The sequence below is a fragment of the Podarcis bocagei genome (genome assembly GCF_964188305.1).
Source record: "Podarcis bocagei genome assembly, chromosome: 2".
Classification (NCBI taxonomy): domain Eukaryota; kingdom Metazoa; phylum Chordata; class Lepidosauria; order Squamata; family Lacertidae; genus Podarcis; species Podarcis bocagei.
Window position 1 is genome coordinate 5,341,902 of NC_138126.1, and position 14,848 is coordinate 5,356,749.

The window sequence follows — 14,848 nt, forward strand, 5'->3', positions numbered from 1 at the left end:
GAAAACGTGGAGCTGGACTACTGCAATGCACTCTTTCTGGGGCTGCCCTTGGGTCTGGTGCAGAATCTCTAGTTGGTGCAACGTGATGTGGCCAGATTGTCCTTGCGAGATTTTGGTCAAGAACATCTGACACCACACACCCCCATTTGAAGGACTATCCACTTAAACCTATTTCCTGCTTCCTGCAACTTCCATTCCTGATCCACCAGAGGACCTCTTCTCTTATTCCACGACTACTAAGCTTACCCAGGAGTCACCTTGTTGAAAGCTTTTTTGGAATTCCAAGTGTTGTTTGTCTGTTTCTTTATTAAATTTCTACACCGCCCTTCACCCGATGATTTCAGGGTGGCTCACAGCATAAAAATACAGGATACGACCAAAAAGTATAGAATAAAAACAAGAACAAAAACAAAACAAGAAACCTACAAAAAAAGCTGCTGAATCGCCTCTGTCTTTACGTGAAATTTCCGTCCCCTTGTTCACCTCCCAAATTCATCAGAATAGCCCTATCCTGTCTTAGCATCATGGGAGGTGGGACGGGCGGGCGGGGGATTCTGCCAGGGCTCATGTAGAATAGTTCAAGTAACTTCTAACTCTTAATCTTGGTATTTTCCACCAATCTTTGGCATTTGCAACTCACAGTTTGGAGGCAGATCTTGGAGTTTTTGCAAACATGTTTTTCTTCAGCCCTACAGTTGCAGGTGGAGCTGCATAAAGTGTTTAGGAACTTGCAGAGGTGGTACTTCTCCATATAATTATCAAAATGATAGTGTGTGTTGTATTTTTGCTTCCAAAGATCACATCTGAGTCCACTAAGCGTGATGTTATGGATCTGGGGCAGAAAGGTCTGGCAGATATATGCCTCCTGAGCCACCCAAAACTTGGGTGGGCTGAGATTTAGGACAGATGATAAGTGCACCAGAATGAGGTTGGCTTGACTTCTCTCCACTTCAGATGTGACCCCTTTGCAGGGCTCCGTTAGTAAGAAGAAAGTTACTGCATCTTGCAAGGACCACAACAAAAGACTTCTAATTCTTTGTAAGGGAGGTGGTTGTTCCTGGGAGGAAGAAGATGGTTCTCATTCTACTGCTTCTACTGCCTTATGGGGACAGTGGGAAACTGAAGACAAAATGCCTCTTGTCTTTGGAAAGGGATGAGATAGATTCACCTACGTAATTATTTCAGGCCAGGAGACCACCTCATCGGCGGGGTCCTCTCTGCCACAAACACTGTGTTTCATCCTCATATCTTTAGCCAATGTCCTTCCACCAGCTTTTATTGGTAAGACGTTTTGTGGGGATGGAGTTCCTGGTGTTCCACTTGCTACCATTTCCATGAGATCCAACTCATCTCCAGTTACTTTCTGGGGCCTTTCTCATGATCTGGTACCTGCCTTTAAGAACATAAGGAGATCCCAATGGCAGATAAATTTGGGGGTGATGAGGCTCTCAGCGGCCACCAGTCACAATGGCTATGTTCTCCATTCACTGTCACAGGCACTATGCCTCTGGGTACCAGGAACTGAGAATCTCAAGTAGGGGAAGAGCTCTTGTGCTTCTCAGTTTTGCATGTGCATCTGGTTGGCCGCCTTGAGGATGCTGGAACAACAGATGAGCCTTTGGACTGATTCTGCAGGATTCTTCTGAAAAATGATGGTAGGAGAAGGGTGTCTTTTTGCCTTAGGTTTAATATACATGGGGGGGAAATCTACTTTCTCAAAGCAGAATTATGCTAGTGCTTTCTGGATCTTTTAATCACTGTCTTAGATTAATAATAATAATAATAATAATAATAATAATAATAATAATAATTTAATAATAATAATATACAGTGGTCTGTTAAACATTAAAAGTTTCCCTAAACAGGGCTGCCTTCCCATGTATTCTAAAAATCTGGTAGTTGTTCTTCTCTTCGACATCTGGTGGGAGGGTGTTCCACAGGGCAGGTGCCACTACCAAGAAGGCCCTCTACCTGGTTCCCTGTAACTTGGGTTCTTGGAGTGAGGGAACTGCCAGAAGGCCCTCGGCACTGGACCTCAGTGTCTGGGCAGAACGATGGGGGTGGAGACGCTCTTTCAGGTATACTGGACCAAGGCCGTTTAGGGCTTTAAACGTCAGCACCAACACTTTGAATTGAGCTTGGAAACGTACTGGGAGCCAATGTAGGTCTTTCAAGACTGGTGTTATGTGGTCTCGGCGGCCGCTCCCAGTCACCAGTCTAGCTGCCGCATTCTGGATTAGTTGTAGTTTCCGGGTCACCTTCAAAGGTAGCCCCACATAGAGCGCATTGCAAACGAGAGATAACTAGAGCATGCACCACTCTGGCAAGACAGTCTGCTGGCAGGTAGGGTCTCAGCCTGTGTACCAGAGGGAGCTGGTAAACAGCTGCCCTGGACACAGAATTGACCTGCGCCTCCATGGACAGCTGTGAGTCCAAAATGACTCCCAGGCTGCGCACCTGGTCCTTCAGGGACACAGTTGCCCCATTCAGGACCAGGGAGTCCTAAACACCTGCCTGCCTCCTGTCCCCCCAAAACAGTACTTCTGTCTTGTCAGGATTCAGCCTCAATCTGTTAGCCACCATCCATCCTCCATCCGCCTCCAGACACTCACACAGGAACTTCACTGCCTTCACTGGTTCTGATTTGAGAGAGAGGTAGAGCTGAATATTAGCGGTAGAACAGAAATATTACTTGGACACTACTGGCATGTATATAATTTCTCCCCCCAGGAAAGGACCCACAAAGTACTGGCAGCTCCTCTCCTTCTTGTATGCCATTCAAGCGATCAACCAGAATCAAAAGCTGTTACCCAACATCACCCTGGGCTACAGCATCCATGAGAACTTTTTTGATGGAAGGGTGACCTATGATGCTTTGCTAGACATGTTGTCAATTGGGCAGCTGAACTTTCCAAACTACAGCTGTGGTAAACAGACTAACTTACTGGCTGTTCTCGAAGGGTCCGACTCTCAAAACTCCATCCAGATTTCAAACGTGTTGGGCATCTATAAAATCCCACAGGTAGGAATGGAGAGAGGTATAATAGCATTATGATATTGGCAGTCTTATTTTCAACTACCCTCCTGTTGATCCCTAGCATCAAATTTGCCTTCTTTACGGCTGCCACAACCTTCAAGGAAATCACTGTTCCCATCAAAGGGTCCTTGCAATAGACCTTCCTCCTCCCTAAGACCTTCCCAATCTCATGTTGGGCTTAGAAATATTTAGGCTTTGATCTGAAATCAAATCAGATACAAATCTTCCTTCTCTTCCCAGGTCACTTATGCTTTTGTCTCTCACGTTCTGAATGATAAGAGGCATTTCCCTTTTTTCTACCGGATGGTCCCCAAAGAAGAAGCCCTGTACCCAGGGATTGTCAAGCTGCTCCAGCACTTCCGATGGACGTTGATTGGCCTCCTTGCACCAGACACCGACAATGGAAAGAGGTTCCTGAAGAGCTTGACACCCGTGCTCATCAAGAGCGGTGTCTGTGTTGTCATCTCACTAAGCATCCAAGGACTGAATACAAATGGAGTATACATGCCTCGTCTTCCATTCCGCAAGTGGAGGCAAGTGCATGTATTTGTTTACTATGGGGAAATGACTTTTTTCTTAGATGGACTACTCATTATGCAACAGTTTTTTGACAAAGTGATGAAATCCATTGTTGGGAAAATCTTCATCACAACAGTTTTGTGGGATGTCGCCCTGGAGCTGATGTATAATTACATATCTTTCCAACACATCCATGGTATATTTTCCTTCTTCACTGAGACAAGTAAAGGGGCAAAATATGATGATTTTCCACCCTTTTTCTTTGGTATTAAGAGGTTTTGGGAGGATGCTTTTAATTGTTTTTATTTAAAGCATGCATTCTCAGTGAAAGGCCGGACAAGATGCAGAGAGAGAGAGAAACTGGAGAGGCTTCCCCAAGATGATCTGGAAAGAATCCTCTCTCTAGACAGCTACAGGATCTACAACACTCTGCAAGCCGTGGCTCGTGCCTTAAATGCTGCATATTCATCTAGATCTAAGCAGAGGGGAACTGAGAGAATGGGACTTCAAAGGCTACAGCAATGGCAGGTATTTTCTTTCCCTTCACAGACATATCAACTGAGCATGACAATTGACTGTAGTGTTGCAGATATTGAATATTGTGCAGTTTGAAACGATTGGAAGCATAAGAACTGGAAGCATTCATTTCCTTTTGGAAATGAATTATTGTCCAGGCGCATAGAAATATTATTCACTCTACTCGCAGAATTATTTATAACAGAATGAGAACATTATTCTGTCCAGCACAGGCTCGGGATCTCTCTCTCTCCCCCCCCCCTCTCTCTCTCCTGCCTTTCTGCCTCCAGGCTGTTTGCTTTACCTTCTGGAGAACTTCAATTACATATTGACTCTATTGAGTTTTGGAGCCAAAGACAAAAAGGCAACTCCCTTCAAAAAGGAGATATTGCAATCCAATACCTTCATTACATGATCTAAGGTTACAACACTCACATGTTAGCTAGCAGAGAACAGCAACCAGTTAGTTAATATTAATCTCAGCAAGAGCCCAGAGCCCTTTAGGGGGAAAAACTACTATGGAAAAAACCCAAAGTTTGCAAAACACATTAGCCATTTTCCATTTTAAACCTTCCTTAATACATATACTTTTTTCTTTTCTGTTTACTATTCTTATTCTTGCCTCATTGCACAGCCCCCCGAGCAACTGCTCCCATCATGTGCCCAATTCTCCCCAATGGCAGGGGAGATGACCTTGATCAGGCTGTCTCTAGTCTCTATTCCTTTGACACCCGCTTGACTCTGCTCTGGCTCTCTGCTCCCTCCACCAAGCTCCTGCCTTTCCCTGCTGAAGCCCATATTGGAGATTTCATTCAGTTTGCCTTGAAAGGAAAAACAAACCTAATTCACTCTTTCTGAAACAATCCAAGGGGGCAGCATCCTTCAAAAACATGCTTACTAGGAGAAAATCACACAGATATGCTGAAGAATTCTGATGAGTTTCTATTAGTATTATTTAAAAAATGCTTCAGAAATGTGGAGAACTGAATTTAAGTTTGGGGTTTGTGTGAGAGAGAAAACAGTATGAACCAAAAGTGACAAGATCCCTCCATGACTATTTGAGTTTGCAACCAGCTCTAAGCAAAGGGGAAGTGGATTGTCAGTATGCTTACATCATCATCATCATCATCATTATTATTATTATTATTATTATTATTATTATTATTATTAGATAATTTTAATTAAATTTTCAATCTAACAATTCCAAATAAACATGTTACAAATATCCAATGACTTCCCTTCTTCTCTTTCCATGGTCCATTTTAAATCTTATACACCCCTGTATATTTTGCTATAACCATTCAAATCAGTTTTCTACTTTTACATCCATCAAACATTATTTACGTGGTTGAATTTATCTTAATGCAGCCACCGTTTTCAGCTGTATACAGTTATTTTCCATATATTCAATAAATGCTTTCCACTCTTCTTTCAGTGTATCTTCTTCTTGCTCTCTTATTCTGTATGTTAAATCTGGAAGTTCTGCATATTCTGTCCACTTAAGTTGCCAATCCTCTTTAGCTGGGACCTCGCTGACTTTCCATTTCTGGGCTAGCAAAACAGGGGCCTATGCTTCCCTTTATTCTAAATGCTCTCATCTTTGCTTCTGTTCCAGCTCCACCCTTTCCTAGGAAACACCCAGTTCTACAATTATTCCATGGACAGAGTGTATTTGGATGAGAATGGGGAGCTGGCAGCCGACTTGAACATTGTGAACTGGGTGGTGTTCCCCAATAAATCCGTCCTCAGAGTGAAGTTTGGGAGTATTGACAGACAAGGATCCCCAGACCTGAAGTGCTCCATCGACCAGGAGGCCATTGTGTGGCCCAAGTGGCTCAATCAGGTGACGGGGAGTGGGAATGATGCCTGTCATTTTGCTCTCTTTTCTATGAGCTCTAATAAGTGCTCCCTGTTCTTTGGGCTGCTGCCCTCACTTGCCTGTCAACTCCAGCACTGGACTGTTGTTCCAGATAGTTCCTACAGCTCCTCTGCTCAGCTGGGTGCCAAAGGAGGCTTCTTGCTAAACTGTGTGTATGGGGAAAGGGGGGTTCCTTGCTTTTCTCTTGTTGCATGTATTTTATCGGTAGTGAATAGCTCATGGCCCATATACAGAATGTTATTTAATGGAGGTCCTTTGTTTTTTTCTGAATTTAATCATGAATAATTCATGTAATGGACAGTGATGGGAAATGCTTAGTTTCAGCAGATAACAACATACTATGTCTCAAAGAACAATTCTCATTGACGCTCTTTGTCTTTGTGCCTAGACCATTCCTACTTCCAGGTGTGTGGAAAGCTGTCGCCCTGGATCCGTCAAGGTGATTCAGGAAGGGAAGCCTCTTTGCTGTTATGAATGTCTTCCGTGTGCAGAAGGGACCATCTCCACTCAGGAAGGTGGGCGACTCCAAGGGAAAGGCTGGCCTTGGGGAAGAGAGAAGCATTCAGTCAGGAATCTCTCAAAACCATTTTTGGGCAGGACAAGGCTGGTATGCTTCATGTGTGGGAGTGAACTGGGTGATTCAAATTCTCATCATCATCAATCTCTTTTTTATTATTATAGTTTACGATATTGTTCTAAAATGTATCATCATCATGATCAACATCATATATATATAAATATGATCAAATGTGAAGGAGGGAGGTCTAAACCACAAAGCCTCTTGGTCTTGCTGATCGGAAGGGCAGCAGTTTGAAACTACACGGCGGGCTGAGGTCCCGTTTCTCTCTGAGCTTCTTCCATCCTAGCAGTTCAATAGCACACCAGTGCAAGTAGATGGATAGGTGTCACTGCAGTGGGAAGGTAAATGGTGTTTCTGTGCACTCTGGCATTCGTCATGGTGTCCCTTTGCACCAGAAGCGGTGTAGTCATGCTGGCCACATGACCCAGAAAGCTGTCTGTGGACAAACACCAGGTCCCTTGGCCTGAAGCAAGATGAACGCTGCACCCCATAGTTGTCTTTGACTAGACTTAACTGTCCCTGGGTCCTTAAGGAGGGACATTGTTGTGGAACTAGGATAGATATTAGACTTCTGCACAGACCCCTGATCCTCCTTTTGGCCCTGGTATAGGGGGCTCCAAGCAGCCCAACCTGCCAGAGGCCAAGCTGGGGATCTCCAGCCCTAGAATCTGTCCCAAATTTCTTCAGGGTAGAGCTAATGTTTAGAAAAACCTAATTAAATACCTGTTGTGATCTGTGGCTGTCCCAGACTGACTTGGTCTACAACTGAATCTCTCCCAAGAGGCTAGATACTGCTCAGGGCTTGGCCGAATCCAGAGTAGTAGACATTACTCTTTCTCTCTCTCTCTTTTGCAGATGCAGACCATTGCAAAAAATGCCCAGAAAATCAGCATCCAAACATGAACCGAGATCAATGTGTGTTCAAGCATATCACCTTCCTAGCCTATGAAGAATCTCTGGGGGTTGTCCTACTTTCCCTTGCCCTACTGGGGTCCTTAGCCACAAGCTTTGTTTTAGGAATCTTTGTTAAATACAACGAAACTCCCATAGTCAAAGCCAACAACCGGGACCTCTCCTACATCCTCCTGGTCTCCCTCCTGCTTTCCTTTTTGTCCTCCTTCCTGTTCATTGGGAGGCCAAGGAAAGGGACTTGCCTTCTCCAACAAACAGCCTTCAGCATCATCTTCTCTGTTGCTGTTTCTTCTGTCTTGGCAAAAACCATCACTGTGGTTCTGGCCTTCCTGGCCACCAAGCCAGGGAACTCAGTGAGGAGATGGCTGGGGAAGAGTCTGGCCAACTCCATTGTCATTTCCTGTTCCTGTGTCCAAGTTGTCATCTGCATGATCTGGCTGGGGATATCGCCACCATTCCCAGACTCTGACATGCACTCCCAGCCTGGGGAGATCATCCTGCAATGCAACGAAGGGTCTGTGGCCATGTTTTATTGTGCCCTTGGCTACATGGGCTTCCTGGCGGCCATCTGCTTCACGGTGGCTTTCCTAGCCAGGAATCTTCCTGGGGCCTTCAATGAAGCCAAGCTGATCACCTTCAGCATGCTGGTCTTCTGCAGTGTTTGGGTGTCCTTTGTTCCCACCTACCTGAGCACCAAAGGGAAATACATGGTAGCCGTGCAGGTCTTCTCCATCTTGGCCTCCAGTGCTGGGCTCCTGGGCTGCATCTTCATTCCCAAATGCTACATTATTGTGCTGAGACCTGATCTGAACACAAAGGAGCACCTGACAGCAAAAACTAAAGATAGCATCTGATTCTTAAAATATTATTTTTCAAGAAGGTAGGGAAGTGAGATTCTTGAAAAATAATATTTCAATTAAAAAAATCATTACCCTCATTTGATCATGTAGAACCAACCAACTTAATGGAAATAGTTATGAAATTTGGCTGAAAATTTGTTAATACTTTGGAAGATATAGATCACATAAATCACAGGGAATTCACATTACCAAAATTTTGTAATTATTCTTGGAATGGAACAAAGATGTCCACTGTCCCTCCTGTTATTTTTCCAAGTGAATCTCCAGCCCCCGGCTCTCTCACTTCCTCATTCATCGTCATCATCACCTCCTCTGCAGGTGCTGCTAAGTACCCTCTGTCTTTGAGCTCTTTGCTCTCCTACTTTTAAGGCTTGCTGGGTTCTGGGACATGGTGGGTCTAGAATGGTTTCTTATGGTGTGTCAGCCAGGTGTTGCTCTGGCTCTCCCATGATTTCCCAACTTTCCCCCTCATCTGCCTCTGAACTGTGACTTCCCTTTATACTTTCTTCCTCTTCCTCCTCCCTGGGAGGGTCAGGATGGAGAGGTGGTCTCCCCCATTCCTCCCTGGCCCTTGTTCATCTTGGTCACTCTCCACCCTATACCTGCCAACTCATCAATATCTTCCTTAATTTATTGTGCCCAGAACTGGACACCGTATTCCAGGTGTGGTCTGACCAAGGCGGAATAGAGTGGGACTATTACGTCCCTTGATCTGGACACTATACTTCTGTTGAAGCAGAATAAGATTTCACTTTTATAAACTTTTTAGAACTGTTTAGAACTTTTACAGCTGCCTGGAACTTCCAAAACTGTATTGGAGAATCACGGGAGGTGGGAGCCATCCGTACTCCAGACACCAAGAAGCAATCAGGGTGCGTAGCGCAATCAAAGTGGTGCGGGAACTTTATAGTCCTTGTGTTCAGGACCCTTGTGTTTCTGGGACCCATAGATGGCTGTGGGGACATGCAACAGACCACGCTTATAGAGAGTTTGCATGAAACCCACAAAAATGGTTAGCTCCATTGGGCCCTTAAGTTTAGAAAAGGGGGGAGTTTCTTGGAGCCCGTGGAAGATCGGGGGAAATCAAAACCCATTCCTCCTGATCAGAATTGATGAGTTGATGACCACTGTAAGCAGATGAAAACATTAGCAGGATTGCAATAACACTTGTAATGTAGCAATTGCTATGGAGAAAATGGAGTGATGTAAAATATCGACTATTGAATAGTACGCAGTTGAAAACCCTTGGAGGGGAAGGTGAGAAGTCCAAAGATTTGGAGAGATCTTTATATATAGATATGTACGGTTGTATTGCTATAATCTTACACTTGCAAAATAAAATAAAAAAACTATTAAAAGAATTGATGAGTTGGTTGTGTTGAGTCCTCACAGCCCATCCCAAGCAAAACGTTCAGGTTCGTTGGGCCCTTAAACCAAAATGGGGGCTGAAGGGGCCACATAGGGCACGGGGACTTGAAACCCATTCCTTGTCATCAAGAACAACAGGAAATTCACATAGGGGGTTCAAGCAACCCACCCTGAAAACAATATTAGCTTCATCCCTCTCTTAAACCAAAATAGGCTTTCAGGGGCCACCGGGAAGGTTGGGGCGCTCTAACACATCCCTTGGGATTGCAGGGGGATGAGATGGTTGTGCCCAACCTGCCACCCTCAAAAATATGTTTGTGGTGACATTTAAAACTAGCCCGTTTAGGGTGTCCTAAAAGCACGAGGGAAAGAAGGAAAAGCACAGCCACTTTTCATTTGTGATGTAGGCTTTTTGCTCTATCCCTCTCACCGTCTGCAGCTGTTTAGGGAATTGACAAGACAGGGGATATTTTATGCACCAAACTTTTCAGACTCAGTGTGAGAAATTATGAATCACTGGAGAAATCCCTGGAGAAATCCCTGGGAAAAATAAGAATATTTATGAGGCGGGGAGGCATCGCCCTGGCAACCTTCTGGAGTCTCTCTGTGGCTTGAGGAGCAGATGCAGAGCTGGAGAAAACATGTTTGCAAGAACACAAAGAAGCAGCTGCCCTGTTTTGACATGGGCCAGCATAGGGTGGAAAGGTCAGCTTGGATTTTAGATAGCAATGCACCTTTGTTGGGGTCAATATATTCTTTTAGAATGTATGCAAATATATACACGCTCTACATAGAGTACCTACATCTGGACACTTTTGAACTCATGAAACGCACTCCCTTTACAAGAATATTCTTATTCTTATTATTTTTTATTTATTGAGTTTACCGGTATATACCGTTGTATACATAGAGTTCTCAGCGGAGTTCACAGAAAAGATCACAACATATATAACCAGAATAAAAACAACAACCCAATAACACCCACCCTCCGAAAGGAGCCACATTTTAAAAGGGTATAGGATGTCAGTCAGGTTAGCCAAAGGCCTGGTTAAAGAGGAAGGTTTTTGCCCGGTGCCTAAAGGTGTATAATGAAGGCGCCAGGCAAACTTCCCTGGCAAGAGCATTCCACAGACAGGGAGCCACTGCAGAGAAGGCCCCGTTCTTGTGTTGCTGCCCTACGGACCTCTCAAGGAGGAGGCACATGAAGGAGGGCCTCAGAAGATGATCTCAGGGTCCAGGTAGGTTTATATGGGAAGAGGCGGTCCTTGAGGTATTGCAGTCCTGAGATCACGCTGACATGCTTGGATCTTCACATCCCCAAGACCATCTTCCCCCTTACCAGACACATTCTCCACTAACTGAACCTTCTGGACCATCTGAATTATCACAGAAGCTTTGCCTCCTTGCATATTCTCTGAGGTTTACAAAGAACTTCAAGCATTTGCAGTCATCCCCACCAAACAGAACTTTATTTCTCCAATACAACGCAACTTAAGCACAGGCAACTCGTCATTTGCACAGGGGTTGCATTCTGGGTCATCGCACAGCAGCAGTCGCACAAAAGCCCATTTCAGGGGGCCCGATGCCTCAGATCAAGGCAATGCCCCAAAGTGACCCCATTACCCCCACTTTCTCAGCCGGAATTCCCTCCTCCCGTGGATGCCTCTTCCTTTCCTTCCAGTCCTTCCTTGGGTCTCTTTGTTGGTGCTGACGCCTCCCCTCCATTGTGCTTGGAGCTGCGCAAGAGAGCAAATTGTACGGGGAGGGGGGCGGTACGCAACTTTGCAAGTAATTATTATTATTATTATTATTATTATTATTATTATTAATTTATACCCTGCCCATCTGGCTGAGTTTCCCCAACCACTCTGGACGGCTCCTAATCAAGTGTTAAAAACAGTACAGCGTTACATATTAAAAACTTCCCTGAACAGGGCTGCCTTAAGATGTCTTCTGAATGTCAGGTAGTTGTTTATCTCTTTGACATCTGATGGGAGGGCATTCCATAGGGTGGGTGCCACTATCGAGAAGGCCCTCTGTCTGGTTCCCTGTAGCCTCACTTCTCACAATGAGGGAACCGCCAGAAGGCCCTCGGCGCTGGATCTCATGGGGGTGGAGACGCTCCTTCAGGTATACAGGACCGAGGCCGTTTAGGGCTTTAAAGGTCAGCACCAACACTTTGAATCATGCTCGGAAACGTACTGGGAGCCAATGCAGATCTCTCAGAACCGGTGTTATGTGGTCCCAGCAGCCACTCCTAGTCACCAGTCTAGCTGCCGCATTCTGGATTAATTGCAGTTTCCGGGTCACCTTCAAAGGTAGCCCCACATAGAATGTGTTGCAGTAGTCGAAGCGGGAGAGTGCACCACTCTGGCAAGACAGTCCGCGGGCAGGTAGGGTTTTAGCCTGTGTACTAGGTGGAGCTGGTAGACAGCTGCCCTGGACACAGATTTGACCTGTGCCTCCATGGACAGCTGTGAGTCCAAAATGACTCCCAGGCTGCACACCTGGTCCTTCAGGGGCACAGTTACCCCATTCAAGACCAGGGAAACCCCCACACCCACCCGCTCCCTGTCCACCCTAAACAGTACTTCTGTCTTGTCAGGATTCAACCTCTGTTAGCCGCCATCCATCCTCCAACCGCCTCCAGGCACTCATACAAGACCTTCACCGCCTTCACTGGTTCTGATTTAAAGGAGAGGTAGAGCTGGGTGTCATCTGCATACTAATGAACACCCAGTCCAAATACCCTGATGATCTCTCCCAGCGGCTTCATATGGATATTAAAAAGCATGGGGGAGAGGACGGAACCCTGAGGCACCGCACAAGTGAGAGCCCAGGGGTCTGAACACTTACCCCCCATCACCACTTTCTGGACATGGCCCAGGAGAAAGGAGCGGAACCACCGTATAACAGTGCCCCCAGCTCCTCTAGATGGTCCAGAAGGATGTTATGGTTGCTGGTGTCAAAGGCCACTAAGAGATCCAGCAGAACTAGGAAATAGCTCTCACCTTTGTCCCTAGCCCGCCGGAGATCATCAACCAGCGCAACCAAGACAGTTTCAGTCCCATGGTGAGGCCTGAATCCCGATTGGAAGGGATCCAAATGGTCCACATCCTCCAGGCATGCTTGGAGTTGTTCGGCAACCACCCACTCAATCACCTTGCCCAGGAATGGTAGATTTGAGACTGGGCGATAGTTGGCTAAATTGGCCGGGTGTTTTTTTTAAGAAGCGGTTTAATGACTGCCTCTTTCATCGGGTCTGGGAAGGCTCCCTCACAGAGGGAAGCATTCACCACCCCGCAGAGCCCATCGCCCAGCCTTTCCCGGCTCACTTTTATCAGCCAGGATGGGCAAGGATCAAGGAGACAGGTGGTCGGTTTCACTTGTCCAAGCAGCCTGCCCACATCCTCGGAGGTAACAGATTGGAACTGATCCCATGTAACAGGACTAGACAGAACTCTAGTACTCTCCCGCCCTGGCCCTGCTCCCATGGTGGAGCGGCCCCTTGTAAGGTCGTGTCGGCATGGATGTTCAACTCCCCCAGACCAGTGTTTCCCAACCTTGGGCCTCCAGCTGCTTTTGGACTACAATTCCCATCATCCTTGACCACTGGTCTTGCTAGCTGAGGATTATGGGAGTTGTAGCCCAAAAGCAGCTGGAGGCCCAAGGTTGGGAAATGCTGCCCCAGACAACCAAGCTAGGTGTCTCCAGGAGCATATCCGCCACAACCTGAAGCAGCTCAGGCAGGGAATCCCTGGTGCAGCGGGGAGGTTGGTACACCAAAAGGAATCCTGTACTGCCTGTATTGCCCAACTTCCAGAACATGCACTCAGAAAACTGGGTCTTCCCAACAGGACGCCTGGTGCAGACTAATGACTTCCTGCAACCCCCCCTCCCCGCCCACATGACCTGGGTTGCTGTGCGTAAGAGAAACCTGGTGGGCAAGCAGAGGCAAGGACAGTTGGATCTGCTTCATCCAACCAGGTCTCTGTCACACATGCCAGGTCAAATCCTCCATCCACAATCAGGTTGTGGATGGCAGTGGTTTTATTCATCATTGACCTGGCATTACACAGCAACTTTCAGGTCATGTGGGTTTCCCTTGCCGATTCCTGTATCCTTCCAGTCAGGACCAGACCTGGAGGCAGGGATAGTCCTCAAACAATGCCTAAACATGCCTCCTCGGTAATGACATGGTTTGGTCCTCCAAATCCTATACCTGGACCCTCCCCCACTTGGCACCCACCTGACTGTGCAAGGGAGGGAAGCCTCCCCTTTGTGTTAATACGCACCTCGCCTCCTACACTGTGCCGTTTGCAGCCTGCTGCGCCCCCCAAATCTGATCCGTTGGAGAAAAAGACAGGGAATGGGTGGAGGTGGGGGGGTTAAGGGTGGGTTGGGGGCATGAAATATCTCTTCCCAGTCCTCTCTAGACATCGGATTCTCTTTCTTTAACCCTTATTGTCCAGGAGCTTTTCAACAAAGCGCCCAGGAGACAGGGAAAGAAGCCAAAGTGGGAGTGGAAAGGCAGGCGCCCAGGTGTTCATTGCACTATTGGGAATGCAAGCTGGCAACTTTGATTTGGGGGGTTGAAGCCTCCCTCCCCCCATGCACACATTTATTTATGTTCTCTTCCCTCTGGTTGTTCCTGATTTCCTTTCATTCATTTTTATTACTATGGTATTATTTCATGATATGTATAGCCGCCAGATTGTGACAACAATCTCAAAGCGGTGGATAAAAAAAAAAAAGATAAAATTATCACTAAAGAAAATTAAGAACCATCATAGAATCATAGATTTGTAGAGTTGGAATTATTAAATTATATATATGTGCGTGTGTGCTATTATATATATTGTTTATTATTTAGATATGTAACAAATTATATAAATAATAAAATTGTTGGTATCTGAAGAAGTGTGGATGCGCACGAAAGCCCAGAACAAACTTAGTTGGTCAATAAAGTGCTACTGGACAATTTTTTTAAAGTTTTTTATTTATTTTGACTGCGTCAGATCAACACGGCTACCTACCTGAAAATAAAACTGTTCTTAAATCTACAGAACGAACACTCAATTCTTTTCAGGCCTGTGAGTCAAAGCAGACAATACGACATCCAGTGTTTTTCTGGGGGGACACAGAAACTTTTTGTGAATTCAAAGTTTGGCCTCATT

The 14,848-nt window shown here is 45.9% G+C and overlaps 2 protein-coding genes across 2 annotated transcripts in view; one reads left to right on the forward strand and one right to left on the reverse strand.

Annotated features, from left to right (window-relative positions):
- Positions 1–14,848, reverse strand: part of LOC308580643 (uncharacterized protein) — a 241,891-nt gene that overhangs the window by 75,656 nt on the left and 151,387 nt on the right. The window lies entirely within an intron of this gene.
- Positions 1,968–8,597, forward strand: LOC308580551 (vomeronasal type-2 receptor 26-like). Its single transcript, XM_081182368.1, has 4 exons — positions 1,968–4,084; positions 5,688–5,915; positions 6,340–6,466; positions 7,387–8,597. The coding sequence occupies exons 1-4, from the start codon at positions 3,341–3,343 to the stop codon at positions 8,295–8,297; spliced, it is 2,010 nt and encodes a 669-aa protein (XP_081038494.1). The 5' UTR covers positions 1,968–3,340; the 3' UTR covers positions 8,298–8,597.

Excerpts from the sequence above, each read along its gene's own strand:
- LOC308580551 (XM_081182368.1), top strand. The coding sequence starts at position 3,341 with ATGGTCCCCAAAGAAGAAGCCCTGTACCCAGGGATTGTCAAGCTGCTC. Across the intron at positions 4,085-5,687 it reads AAAGGCTACAGCAATGGCAG|CTCCACCCTTTCCTAGGAAA; the intron begins GTATTTTCTTTC and ends CTTCTGTTCCAG. Across the intron at positions 6,467-7,386 it reads GACCATCTCCACTCAGGAAG|ATGCAGACCATTGCAAAAAA; the intron begins GTGGGCGACTCC and ends TCTCTTTTGCAG.